At 38.3% G+C, this 20,629-nt stretch overlaps 1 protein-coding gene across 1 annotated transcript in view; it reads right to left on the bottom strand.

Annotated features, from left to right (window-relative positions):
* LOC124795556 (lysosomal alpha-mannosidase-like) overlaps window positions 1–20,629 on the bottom strand; it is a 170,651-nt gene that overhangs the window by 56,868 nt on the left and 93,154 nt on the right. Inside the window, exons 8-9 of the mRNA XM_047259632.1 lie at window positions 10,221–10,440; window positions 9,895–10,094 (exon numbers count right to left, since the gene is read on the bottom strand). Coding sequence (XP_047115588.1) covers window positions 9,895–10,094; window positions 10,221–10,440 — 420 coding nt within the window. The remainder of the gene's footprint in view (window positions 1–9,894; window positions 10,095–10,220; window positions 10,441–20,629) is intronic.

Raw genomic sequence — 20,629 nt, 5'->3', positions numbered from 1 at the left:
GTCTTAGACCTAATCCATGAGTGATATTTAAGTTTACTCTTCTCTCTTGGTCTTTGGTTCTACTTGCTTCCTTCTAATCCTTTTATATAGTGTACTCGTATATTATCCGTCTTTCCTGACAGCTTATATCTGTGTTTCTGAGATTTTCAAATGTTTGCACCACTTTGCATTGCTCGATTTTTTTTAAAATTGGCAAATCCTAACAATGTGTTTTGATGTTTCCAAGTCTTATCTCCAGTAGCAAGCTCTCCACTAGCAAGCACAATGCCAGAACCTCTTCTCTTGTGCCTTACCTCTCCGAATGTCAAACTGATTGTCATCTAACAGCTCCTCAATTTTCTTTTCCATCCCCCTTTAAATTATTCTTGTCAGCAACTTAGTTGCATGAGAAGTTAAATATTTATCTGCCTTTGATATCATTGAGACTGTGTGGATGATATTTTTCAAAAATTCTGATGTTATGTCTCCAGCCTCATAGATTCTGTACACTAACTCGAATAATCGTTAAGTTGCGCTTCGCCCAATGATTTTAGAAATTCCAAGGCAATGTTATCAATGCCTTTTGCTTTGTTCCATCTTCCAAAGCTCTGTCAAACAATCTCTACAACTAGGTCACTTATGTCTTGCACACTGATACTTTTCTTCTGTTACATGCAAGTAATTTGAGAGACAATCAATGTAGTATTTCCACTTATTTGCTCTCTCTTCTGCATTTAAGAGTGGAGCTATTTTATTCACTTGAAATGTTGACAGCTTTCCTTTTAATTACACATAAAGTTATTTTGACCTTTCTATATGCTTTATTTCTCATTTGAATGGCCATTTCCTTTTTTTATTTATTAACATTTTTTTCTGTAGCCAATTCACTTCAGCTTCTTTGCAGTTCCTATTGATTTAATTCCTAAGTGACTTGATTTGCTGTATAACTTCCTTCTTTTCCTGTGCATGTCTTTATTTCTTTCTTATGTTGATAAATTATTTTTTTTCTTTTCTTATCCAATGTTTCTTTTCACAGTTCCCTTCCTTGTATCAACTTCTGTGAATGCCATTTTTAAGGATCTCCATTTGTCTTAACAGAACTGCTTAGTGTAGTATTCACCATCACAATACTTAGAGCCTAAGAGGACTTGGAATACACAACATCATTGGTTAATATTTCAGTATTACCCTTCTTTACACATTGATTCTTTCTGATGATTCTCTTAAATTTCAAACTATTCTTCACCATTACTAAGTTGTAGGACGAATCTATATCTGCACCTGTGTGTGCCTTACAATCCAGCATCTGATTTCAGAATCTCTCTCTCTCTCTCTCTCTCTCTCTCTCTCTCTCTCTCTCTCTCATCATGACGTAATCAAGGGTCTTTTCCTGGTGTATCTCCCTCTCTTGTGATTTCTGAACAGTATATTTGTTACTAATAGTGAAAATTAATTTCAGCACTCAAAGCGTCTATTTCACCCCCTTGTAGGGTGAACTTCCAAAGAAACACTGTAGTGAAAGTCAAGTCTTAGATTGTAAGGATCCTTCACGAGTATCAGGAAATAAATAATGTTGTTGTTGTGGTCTTCAGTCCAGAGACAGGTTTGATGCAGCTCTCCATGCTACTCTATCCTGTGCAAGCTTCTTCATCTCCCAGTACCTACTGCAACCTACATCCTTCTCTATCTGTTTAGTGTATTCATCTCTTGGTCTCCCTCTACGGTTTATACCCTCCACACTGCCCTCCAAAACTAAATTGGTGATCCTTTGATGCCTCAGAACATGTCCTACCAACTGATCCCTTCTTCTAGTCAAGTTGTGCCGCAAATCTCTCTTCACCCCAATTCTAGTCAATAACTCGTCATTAGTTATGTGATCTACCCATCTAATCTTCAGCATTCTTCTGTAGCACCACATTTCAAAAGCTTCTATTCTCTTCTTGTCCATACTATTTATCGTCCATGTTTCACAGCCATACATGGCTACACTCCATACAAATACTTTCAGAAACGACTTCCTAACACTTAAATCTATACTCGATTTAACAAATTTCTCTTCCTCAGAAATGTTTTCCTTGCCATTGCCAGTATACATTTTATATCCTCTCTACTTCAACCATCATCAGTTATTTTGTTCCCCAAATAGCAGAACTCCTTTACTACTTTAAGTGTCTCATTTCCTAATCTAATTCACTTAGCATCGGCCGACTTAATTCAACTACATTCCATTATCCTCGTTTTGCTTTTGTTGATGTTCATCTCATATCCTCCTTACAAGACATTGTCCATTCCGTTCAGCTGCTCTTCCAGGTCCTTTGCTGTCTCTGACAGAATTACAATGTCATTGGCGAACCTCAAAGTTTTTATTCCTTCTCCATGTATTTTAATGCCTAATCCAAATTTTTCTTTTGTTTTCTTTATAGCTTGCTCAATATACAGATTGAATAACATCAGGGAGAGGCTACAACCCTGACTCATTCCCTTCCCAATCACTGCTTCCCTTTCATGTCCCTCAACTCTTATAATCGCCTTCTGGTTTCTCTATAAATTGTAAATAGCCTTTCGCTCCCTGTATTTTACCCCTTCCACCTTCAGAATTCAAAAGAGTTATTCCAGTCAACATTGTCAAAAGCTTTCTCTAAGTCAACAAATGCTAGAAACATAGGTTTGCCTTTCCTTAATCTACCTTCTAAGATAAGTCGTAGGGTCAGTATTGCCTCACGTGTTCCAGTATTTTTACTGATCTGCCCCAAGGTCAGTTTCTACCAGTTTTTCCATTCATCTGTAAAGAATTCATATTAGTATTTTGCAGCCATGACTTATTTAACAGATAGTTCGGTAATTTTCACATCTGTCAACACCTGCTTTCTTTGGGATTGGAATTGTTATATTCTTCTTGAAGTCTGAGGGTATTTCGCCTGTCTCATATATCTTGCTCACTAGATGGTAGAGTTTGGTTAGGCCTGGCTCTCCCAAGACTGTCAGTAGTTCTAATGGAACATTGTCTACTCCCAGGGCCTTGTTTCGAATTAGGTCTTTCAGTGCTCTGTCAGACTCTTCACGCAGTATCATATCTCCCATTTCATCTTCATATACATCCTCTCCCATATCCATAATATTGTACTCAAGTACATCACCCTCATATAGACCCTCTATATACTTCTTCCACCTTTTTGCTTTCCCCTCTCTGCTTAGAACTGGGTTTCCATCTGCGCTTCTGATATTCATACAAGTGGTTCTATTTCTCCATAGGTCTCTTTAATTTTCCTGTAGGCAGTATCAATCTTACCCCTAGTGATATATGCCTCTACATCCTTACATTTGTCCTCTAGCCATCCCTGCTTAGCCATTATGCACTTCCTGTCGATCTCATTTTTGAGGTGTTTGTATTCCTTTTTCCCTGCTTCATGTACAGCATTTTTATATTTTCTCCTTTCATCAATTAAATTCAATATTTCTTCTGTTACCCAAGGATTTCTACTAGCCCTCGTCTTTTTACCAACTTGATCCTCTGCTGCTTTCACTACTTCATCCCTCAGAGCTACCCATTCTTCTTCTACTGTATTTCTTTCCCCCATTCCTGTCAATTGTTCCCTTATGCCCTCCCTGAAGTTCTGTATATCCTTTGGTTTAGTCAGTTTATCCAGGTCCCATCTTCTTAAATTCCCACATTTTTGCAGTTTCTTCAGTTTTAGTCTACAGTTCATAGGCATGTATACCTGAACTATTGTAGTCATCATTGGTTCATTATCAATTGTGAGCACAGTAATTCAATCTCTGTACTTTTCATAATAACTCACTCTTTGCTCTACTTTCCTTTTCATAAGTACTCCTACCCCCATTATATCCATTTCTGTTGTCACTGATAAATTATCTAAATATGTCTGATCATAGAGTCTTATCTTATTATATTTACATTAGGGCTTTCCATTTCTCTTTCCAAATTTTGTAGCTTCCCTGTCCCACAGTGTGTGCTCCAACTCAAGGAATGTTACCCTTTCATTGGTTTTACACTCATTTTCTCATAGTCATCTACCCCTTGGCTTCACTACAAAGTTTTTTTTACTCACCAAAAATTTGCTTTAACTTCCTGTGGTTAAGAAATTTCTACAATATAACCCAGAATTCTCTTCTCCATTTATGATCACTGAACTTGAGACGGCCCTTAGCCATACAAAATGTAGAAACGTTATAGGTACAGATGGGCTCTACCCTGAATTTGTTGTGTACAGAGGTCCTACAAAGTGAAAGCGGTTAGTTGTCCTTTTTAATGAAATTCTCTGCATAGGAACACCACCAGTAAGTGGTAAAGTAATATAAACAGGGAGGAAGGAACAACTGCAGAGCACTTTTACCCAATATCTTTACTTAGCTTCCCATTGCAAATTAGTGAAAAGAATCTTCTCAGATCAAATAAAAGAAAAAACTAATTCTGTGCACCTGATGGTTCAGACCTCGTAGACCTGGTTTCAGGTACTCTCACCGAGTTCTCACATACAAACTGCATGCCAGAAGAAATTCAAGACCAGGAAAGTTTTTGTTGAACTGCCAACAACTTATGGCATGGTGTAGTGCAAGGCTCTAACACTGGAATTTCTGAAACCAGTACCTCGGAAGACTGTACGTAACCTCTTAAGCAGTATGAGCAGTCAGTGGTTTCAAGTGCACAAACGTAAAGAAGAAGAGTGGATGATGTGTACTCAGTGACAGCTTGGTTCTGTTCTTTCTCTGGTGTAATTCAGCCTCTACACAACAGATCTGTCAAACTTTACCTGCAAGAAATTTCAGTATGCAGATTACCTTGCATTTTCATACTGGAGGGAAGATTTTTCTCAATGTGAAAAACACATAACAAACAGCCTCATTAAATTTTATGAATATCTTAAGATGTGGCAGCTTAGACCTAATGTTCCTGAAATGGAAGTACTGTTTGGCCATGATAACTTGACGACTGTGGTACTGCTACCAGAAGTGGAGAAAATCAGCACCATTTTAAAGATATTTGTTTGTCTCTGTGTGCTGCCAACATCAAGTTGCCCCTGAAGTCAAAGTATTATGAAAGGCTTGTGTCCACTACCAAATAATTTCTGTAAGCACTTGCTGCAAGTACTTGTTGCACAAGCGCCATTATTCTTAAAAATCAGAGCGGTCTCCATTTTTGTTACATTATTATTAACAAATAAAAATCATGAATGAACACTAAAACAAAACAAAAATTAAAACAAAAAACAAGTGTTAAGAGGAGTACATATTGATGTTACTAATAAATGCTATTTAATTAACTAAAATCAGAGGACTTCACTCAGATTAACGACTTCAAGGGCGTCATATGTAAATTTCAAACATCTCTTGTATTTTGTATAATCAAATATTCAATAACAAGAAACAAAAATGTGGCACAGTATCTCACCAAGAGACTGACTTTTAATTACTCTTATTTTTGCACACACTATTTATGGCTTTTATCACAAATGTGTGCATTTATGTTTACGGTAACTTTAAAAACCAGCAAAAATTTATAGACGTCTGTACGGCCATTCTGCTCTCCCTTCTGGTAAAACAAACTGATTGATAAACTCATTTCATACTACCTTTTCTGATGACATCAAATATGTGTGTTTAGGGGTTCCAATGATACATTTGTTTTGGCCTATCTGTTTTTGTGCAGTTCATCTTTTCAACACTGATATTTTCACACCAGTACTGAACATACACAGCTTTTGCAAGTTTGAGAAAAACTTCCACAAAATGAGAAATTCAGCAAGTATTTGCAACTAGATACAAGAAACTAGAATGAATTTTCACCCTGCAGCAGGGTGTGTTCCGATTTGAAACTTTCTGACAAATTAGAGCTGTGTGTTAGACAGAGTCAAACCTGAGAATCCGATCTGACACACAGTTATAATTTGTCAGGAAGTTTCATGCAAGAAACTGTTTCCCCTAACTTGCGAACTTCCTGAAGTTGGCGAAACTAATGGACATCATTGGGGGAGAGGAGGGATGGAAGAGTGGGGGGGCATGTGGAGTTGCAGATATGGTGGTTCCTAATATTCCATCCAGTTCTGTGACTGTATTGATAGAGTCCCATGCCACAGCAGGAAGTTCGACAGAATGCCTAATAAATATGATTTCAGGATTATGATGTTAGAATGGTTGCGAGACAGGCAAATAAACTGCAATGTCACCATGACAAAGGCTGAACTGTTATCCAAAATAAAGGAAAAAAAGAGAGGCCACAAAGCAGTCCATTGACCATCCTACTACTGTGATCTACACCCAATAGAACTGGCAGGGGCCAAATAAAATACAGTTTCAGGCAGAACAATGTCACTGGTGACATGTCAAAGGAAAGAGTGCAGAATCTTATTAATGTTGCTTTTCTTTCAGATACTGCACAGGACTTGCAAGCTTACTGCAGGTAAGTGTAGCAGCAGGAGGTAAAGCATTGGACATGAGATGCAATAATGGAAATAGCCATTGATGAGGTTAGCATCAATTCCACACCCTCGAGCAATGATGACCATGACCTTGAATCTCACAAATGACTGTGATCATTCACAATTCTTATAGGCACAGTGAATTACACTTTGTAAACATTGATACATACTATATATAATAGAGGGAAACCCTGCATGTGGGAAAAATATATCTAAAAACAAAGATGCTGTAACTTACCAAACAAAAGCGTTGGTATGTTGATAGAGACAATAAAAAACACACAAACACACACACATATTTCAAGCTTTCGCAACCCAAGGTTGCTTCATCAGGAAAGAGGGAAGGAGAGGGAAAGACAAAAGGATGTGGGTTTTAAGGGAGAGGGTAAGGAGTTGTTCCAGTCCCGGGAGCAGAAAGACTTACCTTAGGGGGGAAAAAGGACAGGTATGCGCGCGCGCGCACGCACACACACACACACACACACACACACACACACACACACACACACACACACCAGACATATGTAAATGCAAAGAGGTTGGACAGAGACGTCAGTCGAGGCGGAAGTACAGAGGCAAAGATGTTGTTGAATGAAAGGTGAGGTACGAACGGTGGCAACTTGAAATTAGCGAAGGTTGAGGCTCCATCGCAGTGAGGTCATGGACGTGTGGGATATTTGTCTATAAGGAAGTGGCATCATTGGTTACAAGGATGGTTTCCGGGGGTAACAGGTTGGGTAAGGATTCTAGGCGTTCGAGAAAGTGTTTGGTGTATTTGATGAAGGATGGGAGATTGCATGTAATGGGTTGAAGGTGTCGATCTACGTAGGCAGAGATACGTTCTGTGGAGGCTTGGTAACCAGCTACAATGGGGCGACCGGGATGATTGGATTTGTGAATTTTAGGAAGTAGGTAGAAGGTAGGGGTGCGGGGTGTCGGTGGGGTTAGGAGGTTGATGGAGTCAGGTGAAAGGTTTTGTAGGGGGCCTAAGGTTCTGAGGATTCCTTGAAGCTCCACCTGGACATCAGGAATGGGATTACCTTGGCAAACTTTGTATGTAATGTTGTCTGAAAGCTGACGCAGTCCCTCAGCCACATACTCCAGACAATCAAGTGCCACAGTCGTGGAACTCTTGTCAGCCGGAAGAAAGACGATGGATCGGTCATTTTGCATTTACATATGTCTGCCTGTGTCTGTATATGTGCAGATGGATATGTGTGTGTGTGCGAGTGTATACCTGTCCTTTTTTCCCCCTAAGGTAAGCCTTTCCGCTCCCGGGATTGGAATGACTCCTTACCCTCTCCCTTAAAACCCACATCCTTTTGTCTTTCCCTCTCCTTCCCTCTTTCCTGATGAAGCAATTGGGTTGCGAAAGCTTGAAATTTGTGTGTGTGTTTGTGTGTTTTTTATATTCTCTATCAACATACCAACGCTTTCGTTTGGTAGGTTACAGTATTTTTGTTTTTAGATATATTTACTATAGACTCTCATGTGTGTAATAAATGCCATGTGCAAACATTCCAAAAATCAGTTTTTGTCTTTCAACTCAACATCTCTTAAGATGTACATTCACCTACTTTCATTTTTCACTATTTGTGATAAATAAACGATACATAAGTTATAGGTAAACTTCTCGAGTATGAATATGTCAACAAATTAAGTGATTTCTGATCTGAGGGAAGTGCCACTTAAGCAGGCAATATTTCTGTGGGGGCCACCTCTGATTTCATGTTAAGCACAGAACGCAGGTAGTGGTGCAGCACTGCTGCAAGCAGCCAACACTGCCTTCCACTCACCAATCCTCTCCCTTCTGCAGCTGTAATGTGGGGGCATAGCTCGACAGCCACTGCAGCAATCTCCAGCTTATCAAGGACAAACAATTTGTCTTTGCCACCTCTCTAACCATCTAGAATCAGCAAAGATCAGCTCATGGTTTGGTCACCTTGACATAGTCAAGTACAATGGTAAGCTAAGATACCTTTGTGTCACATTAGACAGAATTCTGACAAATATAAATGCCTTTCCAACACAAGTAAGACAGTATGAACATGGGTGAACCTAGCAAGAAACAGGCAGATAGTATATGGGGAGCAAATACATCAGTTCTCTGTGGAGCATCTCATGTGTTATACTCTGCAGCAAAATATAGCAGATCAGTCTTACTTTGAAGGGCTCATTAGAAGAAAGCTGATGTTTATTTGACTGCAGCTATGAGAAACATTAGCAGCAGAGTTCAGATTTACACCTGCATGCTGACTACCAATACTACTGAACATCTGCCTAGTTCACCTTCATTGAAAGGCAGATCTCTGCAAACTCTGTGATCAAGTTTGTAAAAATTTAATCAATCCTTCTTCACAAAGTTTGAATCTCACTGCCTGTTAAAACACCTCAAAGACAGAAGACCAACATGAGAAGGAGTCCAAATGCTCTCCACTAGATTCAGCCAGGGTGCTAAATGGAAAATGAGTGGAAGCTACGAACAGTCGGGACCAGGAGCTTATTCAACTGTTAATAAGTTCCAGGCTTTCACTGTCTTATTATGGTGTGGGTACAGCTCAATAGATTCCAGACTGAAGAAAGTATGTGCAAATATGCACAAGTGGGGCTTTTTCACTGATGTAGTGAGTCACATTGCAAATGAGTGCCTAACAGAAATTTTCTTGGTGGTATCTAGTGCCTGCATGAAGCATCTGATGAAGTGCTCCACTGAATGGAGTCTGCTGACATTCATGTGTGGCATGAGCTGTTGAATGTTTATATTATGTAAATAGTTACACACATTTGTATATTTTGGTTAAGTATGTAAAACAGTTTTGCTGATCAATAAAACCCCTTGACCATCTCCACCCAAACTGGAGGACACTTTAATAGAAAAGGAATATTACACTGTTAAGGATTACCTAATAAACTAAATCTGTAAGTAATGTTATATAAAACTATTAGTGTTATCAATACAAGTCAAAGTGTTGCTCCAAGTAAATATGTTATATTGAATGTCTTATATTCTTGGCTTGCCATGTATTAGACATCTACTCAATGTATGCATTGTAACTATAAAATAAAAAGCAAAATCATCACTACTGAAAACATCAAAATTTTGTTCCTCCAAAATGCCTCACCTAAGTGTCCTTTAACCTCTCTGTATTCAACTTTGACTTTTATACTTAGGCACAATACCTTATCTTAATTGCTTCTACATTTTCTCACACATATTTCCAGATTACAGAGTGTTGTTAATATACTTCAAACATATCCTTTAATTGTCAGTGGTTTCCGAAAATAAATTATACTATTTATGGGATTATCACAAAGTCTACAATATTAATTGACAAGTGTAGAAGTCTGACCTTAATTTCACCCAGAAGAAGATCATTATTATGGAATATTACTTAAGACTGTACATTAATCACAACATAAGTTATTTTACAGAGGATCCCCAACACAGAATGAGTGGCACTCATGTTCTCAAACTTACTTAAAAGCTCCCTCAATAGCTTCAAGGCATTCTGAAAAGCCATCTGACAATATCCGGGCATAATCCTTTGCTACATGCTCCTTCTCTGTACCTGTTATAGCATCATGGTGCTGCATGACACCCATTGCCTCTCTCATCCTGTTCAGATCTTTCCAGTCTTCTGGTCCCACACTAGCCAGGGCATGAAGTTGTTTGCAGACCTGTATACATTAAAGAAGTTTGTTCTAGATGAAACTCCACTTCAAATTGCATTACAGTGTCTGGTTCTAAAAGATACAAGATGAAAAGAGGGAAGGAAACGAATACTCATTTAAATATTCACTCACCTGCAAAAAATTATTCCCTAGTCGTTCAAACCTTTTAATAGTGGGCCTTGATGTAAAATAACCAGTCCAGTAGGAATGTGAATCACTTGCATAAGGGAAAAAGTCATCATTTTTCACAGGCCACGTCAGATCTTGATCATTAAGAGCCTTTAAATAGCATGCAGGTGTTGAGTAGAACACATTTAATTTGGTTCCATTTGATTTGTTTGCATTGACATACCTATCAACAAAAATAAAATAAAAGAAAATAAATTGGAAACAAAGACTATTATGCAGTCCATTAAATAATCTTTCAAACTAAACAAAAAATATTGCCTCTCCTTTCAATGAAGAACATAATTGCTGCAAAAATGTACAGGTATTTTACCTTTTCCTACAAGAGCTATTTCTGCTATGTTGTTTCTTTGTCTCCTCATTGTGCTATACAGAAAAGTCTTATAAATAGTGTTGATGAAGTAAAGCATTTAATTAATTCACTATAGCTTGTTTCTCACAAAAACAAATCACAGCACCATTTTTACACTTCTAAGTCTCTAAAAGGAAGAAATTCTTCTACTGAATTCTACAACAAGAGAGTGAAAATAATTCATGGATGACTATGGCTACTATAAACTGAAAAGGGAACTCCTTACCAAATTAGTTTATCCCGATTCTTAAACCACATATCAGCATTCTGATAGTGAAAATCCTCTCCCATTGTGAGTAATATGTTGTTGGAAGTATAATATTCAGCATGTTTTTCTGCATATTTAGTAAAAAGTTTCATCTGCAGATAAATATTTTTGCTTTACTTTATAGTTATGAAGAGACCAGCATCAGTTTCAATTACTGCTTGGAATACACACACAATACTAATAACACAGGACTCTCTGGTAAAGCACAGTTCACAAAAAATGCAAACACAATAGTTCTGCAGCTAATGGTACCATAGTCTGACATACGTCTCTGTTATATAGATACAGGAAGGCTGCCTACTAACAAGTAACGACACTGGAACTTTTATGCAAGATGCTAGACACTAATTAAATACTGAGGCAGTAGTTTTAAGAACTTTCAAATTTTTTCTTTCATGTGAAAAAGAGAAATATAGGAATCAACATGAAAAGAGCAAGATGAATGAGAGCTGGAGGGAAGGGCAGAGGCAGAGTTGAGTCAGTAGATGAATCTCAAAAGCACTAAAAAATCAATAGCTGACAGTCAGATTGCAGGGAAACAAACCACCAGCATCAATTTGTCTATACAATTGACTGCATATGCATTCAGTTCCCAGCCCATGATATTTGGGCATTGTTAGTGATTTGGGTTATTTGACGAGTTTAAGATTTTCCTCTGAAGCATGATGTGACAGCACAGACCCAGCAGTGTACCTCTGGTAAAACAGGGTAGTAGGTGCAGATGTGGTTACCAGCCACTGCCAATTAACTTCATGGAATTCTAGAAAAATAATCAAGGAAAAATGGGTGCTGCATACAATTCCATGTAGTGAAATCACAATATAACTGGTATAATGAACTTACAGGAGGAGTGATACTCATTTACATAAGAGTCCTTGGGTTGGTCAGAGCTCAATTTGTTGATGTCTCATAATTTCTGTTATCTCTAATAAATATGATGTTCATGTTAACGATGGGGAAGTTGGCGAAATCTGAATATCATGTAGAATATAAAAAGCTTTTTTTTTCCTTTTAGAAGGGATTAGCTTCCCAATTCAAATCAGTATAAGAAATAAGATAACTTAATAAAATATATGTGCATAGTGCTGGTGATTTCAAAAATGGAAGATTGCTTTTTAAGACTTTCATGCAATGAGCCAAGACCTCACAAGCTGTCAGAAAATTGTAGGCTGTTATACAAGTGATACTAGTTCTTGCTTCTTGAATATAAATCAGCATGAACTGAGAAAGTGCCACATCTTGCCTTTTTCACACACAATATCCTGTGAATCCTGCAGCTACGAAGCAGATTCTACTTCCTAATTTCTCAAAAGCATTCAAGACCTCATCACACTTTGGACCATTAACAAATGGAATGGGTTCTTAAAATGTGACTGGCCTGAAGGCATTTTAAATAATGTAATGTAGTACGTTATCCTTGGCTGTGAGTATTCCTCAGAGACAAAGATAACACCAGATAAGTGTGATTAACTTTCAGGTTCCTTATGAGCTTAAATGGTCAATTAGTGTGGGGAAATAATATAAGACAATTTATCAATAAGAGGTCAGATATTGAGCACTACATCAGATGGACAGGTGTGAGGAAATAGACTGACTGTGCTTCTTCTGGAGGAACCAAGCATTCATTTAAAATGAATAAGGTAGCAGCACAACCCTGAAACAAAACTGTAAGCATTGTTAAGAACAAATGTTACAGTTTAATGCCTTATTACAGTACCTCTACTCAAGAAGAATTGGGAAAGGGAGCAGTTAAAGCTCTATTAATCACTATATTCATTTAAACTGATTTAGGGAAGCCACAGAACATCCCAATCAAAATGCCCACATCAGGATTTGAAACCTTCCCTCCCAAGTCCCAATAGAGGTTGTTAATAATAACCAATGCATCATCACACCACAGTTTCTTGTTGATGCCTAGCTTGCATTAACAAGCATTACTATCACTGGTACTGCTTAGCAGTTACTGTGGATTTACTGCTGTTATGATTTGTAACAACAGACTAACTGCTTTAAAAGTGTAAGCATATTTTCCAAATTTTTAGCTCCTGCAGTCATATACCTTCCACACTTAAACAATTCTAATAACTGACACACATAGCTGCAAAGATTGAGAAGTAACTGTCAGTAATCACATGGCAAAAATGAATGTCGAGGTCTCCCATGGAAAATTTTGAGGAGGGATGGTAGGGGGGGGGGGGGGCTTTGAGTTCAACATCCCATCGACATTGAGATGGAGCTGGAGCTCAGATTTTGTTTTGTCAAGGATGGGAAAGGAAATCAGCTGTGCCCTTTCAAAGGAACGATCCTGGCATTTGGCTGGAGTGATCTGGTCGGAAAATTTTAAAAATTAGAGTTCTGTTTTAGGCCTTTAAACACTGTATTTCAGACACTTTCTAGCCCCAAATAATGAAGATTTTCCAGCAATTAAAACAATTGTGAACGAAATCAGGTTAAATGGAAAAAGCTAAAAATCAATTTGATAAACATAAAGATGCTTTAGAAACATTTCTGTAATTTATGAACACTGCAAAATCATTACATGTATATATCTCAAATTATTAATTAAAATGAAAGTAAAACATGTAAACAAAATCCACTTACATCATGAGATGAGGCTTGTCTTCAGAGTTTTATACAAAAATATTTACAAGTCTTTCTCATCTGCCTCTTCTTCCTGGATCTGCCTCTAGTTGTATAATACAGGATCTTCACTGGTGACTGAAGACAATTTTCTCATGAGTGATAGTCTTGTTACACTCTTTGCAGCCTTAATCTGATCCTTTGAAAAATTATTTTGGTAATGTGATTCATTTTACTGATGATCAAAGAACCTGAGCTTCATGCATTCATACCATACCAAAATTCAGCACTGTTTTCCCTATCACTTCTAAAAACTCTCTCACAAGCAGCATTGCTATAAGGAATAAGCAGTAATGCAAGCATAAGATGGTTCAGTAACAGATATTTTTTAATGCCTGATGCATCACACATAGCAGATATTTTGTACCAAGCAGTATCAGCTCTCTTTTCTTCCACCATTCCAAAGTCATCAAACTGGGATCTTGAAAACTCCAATTCTATGTTTTTTCTCTCTCCATTATCATTCAGAATGTGAGGAAATAGCTCATTTACCTTTATAACAGAAGAAGATTTCCTTTTTCTAGATCTAATATCCTATAACTTTAAAGTTTTTTAAGAAGTCATCATGTAGTGAACATTTTCCTTTGATTTAACTACAGAAGTTGATGAAAAATCTTGTGACACCTTAATAAAATTTTGTAACTACAGATTTTTCAAGCTTGGTATGCTGAATGTAGCTTATTGTGTCTACACTAATGACAATTTCTTCATCCACTTTGTCATATTTATTTTTTTGAAATTTCAATTTCAGCTGGCTACCAGAAGTATGTACCACAGAAGAATTGATATATCTCACAATCACACCTGTAAATAAGTTATTTAGGATGCTATGAAGTCTGAATTACTGTCTCTTCTTTCTGAAGGAATACATTTGCTTTGGTAAATAATGAAAGGTATTACACACGAAAAGAAGATATAGCTTAGTTACTGGATCTGAGATTGTTTACATTTTTTGAAGCTCCCTCACTGAAAACTTTTACAAGAAGTTCCCATTGTTCAATTATTCTTTCTATTGACTGGAGCAGTGTGAGCTATCTTGCACAAACACAATTCAGCCTTTTATGGAGTTTACTGCCATATATATATTTTGACAAAGTTTACTTTTAAACTGTCTTTTTTGGAGAGAGTAGAAAATGTCATTTACAAATTCTTCAGCATGAAAATATTGTTGCTTTTCATGCCTGTTTTTGCAGCTAAATGAAACAGGTGCCAAGAACAAGACTAAATTTTTATGTGTCGCTGAACTTCCTTCAAAAAAGCAGCACTGTATTTGCATTATCACATCATTCTGTGTTCCAGATGTTTTAGTTCTTCCACAACTGTATTTTTTTAGCAATATGAGAATCAGGAAATATGTTTTTGAACAGTTGTGAATTATGATTTGCACAACAAACTGGCAGAGCTTGTTCAACAATAAATGAACCAAAAAGCATTTCAGCACTGGTGAGAGAGTCTTCATACAATCATGCATTTGAAGAGTTAAGGTTTGTTAAGTCTGCATGTACTTTACACAGAACACGACAAGAGCAGTCATCACGACCAGCATGCTTTATAGAAATGTCTTGTGAACACACTCTACAGAACACAAGTCGGTCTGATTTATATGATTTTACCAAACATGGCCATTTTTTACTACAGTTTCTGAAATTCCTGTCCAGTTTCACATTTTTTTTGTAACACTGCCATCCACTGTACTGACACTTTGGTATTCCACACTATTACTGTATGAATTTGGTACAATACTTTTCTCACTTTCACTTGGGATATCTTTTGCACTGTTTAATTTGGCATTATCATTTGTGTCAGGCTTTTCTTTACGGACACTATGAACAGGTGCTGAAGAAGCAAAAAAAAGGAAGGCTAATTATTTATATTTTTAACAAACAACTAAAACTTTCCTTAACAGCTTACACAGTGTTTTCAAATTCTAAATGGATGAATATTACCACCAGACACAATGTAATCAAATTAAATAATCATATGGCATTGTTGGTGGCCAGGAGGCCCCATCCAGAAAGTCTTATTTCAGTCGACGTCACATTGGGTGACTTCCATGACAGTGAGAGGCAAGCACGTTACCACTCAGCTAAGCACGTGGACACATAATTTAATGATTACTAAGCAGTCTATACACAAAGCATGCGGCACAGTCCTGGCATATTTCCATGCATGTGCACTAGACATAAATACCGTGATCACTGGAAATACTGAGTGAAACTTGAAGGGGACTGCCTGATTTTAAAGGAGTCACTCATTTGAATTAAAACTTGAAGACTCAGGGGTGCTGTTTGTGAAGCAATAGTTTTTTTGTTATTGTTTATTAGACAATTTTTGTTCTCTTATGTAAATATCATATAACTATGTTCTGGATGCACATGCGCATTATCGCTGCCTAGTATGCATGCTCAGATTCACAGGTTATTACAACTTCTGTGCAAAAATGATGTGTCTACCAAATTCTTAGTTCCACCGCTAGATGCTGTTGTGCTGGACTTGTACGTTGAAATCATTTGTTCAGCAGTTCACATTCGTTACACTCTGCAAAGAAATCATTACAATCTATAAAACGTTTTAGTAGCTTATGACTGGCAGCTAACTCTGCAATGAAAATGCACATAATAATTATGGACAATCCCCAATAGTTGACTGGTATGGAGACATAGTTAAATCAAACTCTTTGTTATGTCAAAATGTTTGTTTCTCATCTTATGTGGTGATCAATACCTATAGTGACAGGTTGTGTAGTATTAGACACTTGTCTATGTGAAATAATAATAGTATCGCCTACAGAAATGAAGTTACAAGATAGTACTCTAATTTCCATAACCTTTGTACTTCTCGGAAAAGAAATCAGAAAGTAACAACTTAACCTTTAAGGAATGTTTATTTCTTTTTTTCTATTTTATTAATAATTATTTACAGTGATGTTTTAAATCAAAGACACAAATTTCTGAAAAAAAAAAAATATATATATATATATATATATATATATATATATATATATATACAAGGGTCATTTTTAAAGTAAGAATCAATTTGTAATGGAGTAAGAGAAACTTAATTTATGAATGTAAATTGGTCACAAACTACAATATGTACATTTTTTTCACTTTTAAACATAGTCACCATGAACATTTAAACATTTGACAAGTCGTGGCAGCAGATTTTGTATCCCAGCATCAAAGAACTCTGCTGCCTGACTGTTAAACCAGTTAGTAACAGTTTATTTCATCATGTCATCATTTTCCAAGTACTTTCCACCATGAAATTCCTTCAGTTTTGGTAACAGGTGGAAGTCTGATGGTGCTAAGTCAGGGCTGTATGGTGGATGACCCAGTAATTCCCAATGAAACTTGTTCAGTTGTGTCTTCAATCTTGATGCAATGCGAGGCTGAGCATTGTCGTAAAGCAGAACGATGCTGCTAGAGAGCAGTCCCCGCCGGTGATTTTGAACAGTGTGCCTATGCTTTAATAATGTTTCACACTGTAGTTCCTCTTGGCAATAAGTCTACCACAAGAATGCCTTTCTGGTCCCAAATAACAGTGGGCATGATTTTTCCACATTGACATTTCTTGCTTGAATTTTCTTGGTCTTGTTGAAAAGTTTGAATGATGCCACTCACTGGATTGATAATTATTCTCTGGAGTGTAGCGAGGAATCCATGTTTCATCACCAGTCACAATTCAGCTCAAGAACTAGTCACCATCGTTGTGATACAGCTCCAAAACAGAGAAAGAAGGTGCCATTGGCTTTTTTTGTGTTCTTCTGTCAACATTTTCAGCACCCATCTCTCACACATTTTTTTATAGTGAAGTTAGTGAAGCTTGTCAGTAACAATGTGAAAAACTAATGATCTTGAAACTTGAGGAAATATCTGATGCAGGTCGTCTAATAGTAAAGCATCTGTTTTAGTCAATTGTCTCATCAAGTTTTTGTGTCAAATCTTCAGTCAAAATAGTAGGCCGTCCAGATCATGCTTCATCATGAACCCTTGTCCTTCCTCCATTAAACAGCCTACACCATTTATGCACATTTCCATCATTCATTACACCCACACTGTAAACTTCAACAATCTGCTAGCAAATTTCTGCAGGAAGGACTTGTTCAGCAAGTAAGAACTGAATAACTGGGTGCATCACATTCAGCGGAATTTCTGGTTGACTTGGTGTCAAACTAAGCATGTAACCACACAACCAACACTGGCACAGACATAAAACGCAATGGTGGCATAGTGAGAGTGACTGACCGTGAACGGATGTTATATGACATGATGCGCAGACACAAAGCCCTATTGGTTCTTATTTTAAAAATTCTCCTCACACGTTTTGTACAGAAATCAGTTATTATTTTTCTTCTTCAGTGACCTCCAGCATGCTTGGTCAATGATATTTTCTATTGCAACCAAAGCTAAAAATACATTATCATCTATTTCTATTATATTGTTGCACTGGTGCAACATTTACAAGCATAACTTTGCCTCTTTGGGAATCACATATATAAGTGACTGGTTTTTTTTCTGCTTTGTCACTGTCTTCGGGCTCTGCAGGCTTCCACACTATCGTAAAAAATGTAAAAAATCATCAAATATAACTTTTTCTCCAAAATCAGGAGAAGTGCTCCATTTATTATGGAAATCCCAGTACATTTCTCTGATCTCCACTTTATTCTGAGACCCCTTGATGAATCCACATTTCCACAGTTCAAAATCAGTGTCAGGGTAACATTCTTTCACTTCCATCATGGTCAAAAGATCACATTTAATGATACCCACACTGTCATCACAACTTCTTTGTGGTACAATGTTCTAAAATTTTGAATTATTTCCTGATCTAGTGGTTTAATTTTAATGTGGCGTTTCAAGGCGGAAAAAAGACGTTCCACGTTATCTGGAAGCAATGGAATAAGATAAAAAGTATAATTGCCCACAAAAAGCAAGATTTTGCACTTCTGTTTTTTCATGTCCTTGTCCAGGGTCAACAGCCACTCATTGAATCCCCCTTTGTTGGGGTGATAAGACACAGAAAATGTATATATTTCAAACATCTGGCATTAACAGCTTTTACTATAAATAAAGGTTTTGGTTTCTGATACCCTTCAATGTTTACTGCACATTTGCCAAATCTCCCTTCGTTGTTTTCATACTTCTTTGGTATACTTCGATTCCAAGGAAGTGAAGGATCATCAACTTATGAAGGTTTTTCTTTTAAACACAATTCCCAAAAGTGTTCAGAACTATCATGCCTTCCCTTCAATACACAAATCAAACCCTCACATTTTTTCCAGATCAGCAACACTTAGATAAGGGCACTGAATTTTTTCATTGACATGCTCTACTGGGTTCACTGCATGACAGTAAAGACGTAAAAAGAAGCAAGTCTTGAGTTGTAACATTGACTCAAGCTAGCCTCTACATTCAGAATGAGATTTTCACTCTGCAGCAGAGTGTGCGCTGATATGAAACTTCCTGGCAGATTAAAACTGTGTGCCCGACCGAGACTCGAACTCGGGACCTTTGCCTTTCGCGGGCAAGTGCTCTACCAACTGAGCTACCGAAGCACGACTCACGCCCGGTACTCACAGCTTTACTTCTGCCAGTACCTCATCTCCTACCTTCCAAACTTTACAGAAGCTCTCCTGCGAACCTTGCAGAACTAGCACTCCTGAAAGAAAGGATATTGCGGGGTCATGGCTTAGCCACAGCCTGGGGGAAGTTTCCAGAATGAGATTATCACTCTGCAGCGGAGTGTGCGCTGATATGAAACTTCCTGGCAGATTAAAACTGTGTGCCCGACCGAGACTCGAACTCGGGACCTTTGCCTTTCGTGGGCAAGTGCTCTACCAACTGAGCTACCGAAGCACGACTCACGCCCGGTACTCACAGCTTTACTTCTGCCAGTACCTCGTCTCCTACCTTCCAAACTTTACAGAAGCTCTCCTGCGAACCTTGCAGAACTAGCACTCCTGAAAGAAAGGATATTGCGGAGACATGGCTTAGCCACAGCCTGGGGGATGTTTCCAGAATGAGATTTTCACTCTGCAGTGGAGTGTGCGCTGATATGAAACTTCCTGGCAGATTAAAACTGTGTGCCTGACCGAGACTCGAACTCGGGACCTTTGCCTTTCGCGGGCAAGTGCTCTACCAACTGAGCTACCGAAGCACGACTCACACCCGGTACTCACAGCTTTACTTCTGCCAGTACCTCGTCTTCTACCTTCCAAACTTTACAGAAGCTCTCCTGTGAACCTTGCAGAACTAGCACTCCTGAAAGAAAGGATATTGCGGAGACATGGCTTAGCCACAGCCTGGGGGATGTTTCCAGAATGAGATTTTCACTCTGCAGCGGAGTGTGCGCTGATATGAAACTTCCTGGCAGATTAAAACTGTGTGCCCGACCGAGACTCGAACTCGGGACCTTTGCCTTTCGCGGGCAAGTGCTCTACCAACTGAGCTACCGAAGCACGACTCACGCCCAGTACTCACAGCTTTACTTCTGCCAGTACCTCGTCTCCTACCTTCCAAACTTTACAGAAGCTCTCCTGCGAACCTTGCAGAACTAGCACTCCTGAAAGAAAGGATATTGCGGAGACATGGCTTAGCCACAGCCTGGGGGATGTTTCCAGAATGAGATTTTCACTCTGCAGCGGAGTGTGCGCTGATATGAAACTTCCTGGCAGATTAAAACTGTGTGCCCAACCGAGACTCGAACTCGGGACCTTTGCCTTTCGCGGGCAAGTGCTCTACCAACTGAGCTACCGAAGCACGACTCACGCCCGGTACTCACAGCTTTACTTCTGCCAGTACCTCGTCTCCTACCTTCCAAACTTTACAGAAGCTCTCCTGCGAACCTTGCAGAACTAGCACTCCTGAAAGAAAGGATATTGCGGAGACATGGCTTAGCCACAGCCTGGGGGATGTTTCCAGAATGAGATTTTCACTCTGCAGCGGAGTGTGCGCTGATATGAAACTTCCTGGCAGATTAAAACTGTGTGCCCAACCGAGACTCGAACTCGGGACCTTTGCCTTTCGCGGGCAAGTGCTCTACCAACTGAGCTACCGAAGCACGACTCACGCCCGGTACTCACAGCTTTACTTC

Source organism: Schistocerca piceifrons, chromosome 1 (genome assembly GCF_021461385.2).
Source record: "Schistocerca piceifrons isolate TAMUIC-IGC-003096 chromosome 1, iqSchPice1.1, whole genome shotgun sequence".
Lineage (NCBI taxonomy): Eukaryota > Metazoa > Arthropoda > Insecta > Orthoptera > Acrididae > Schistocerca > Schistocerca piceifrons.
This window is presented reverse-complemented; position numbering and strand designations above follow the sequence as displayed.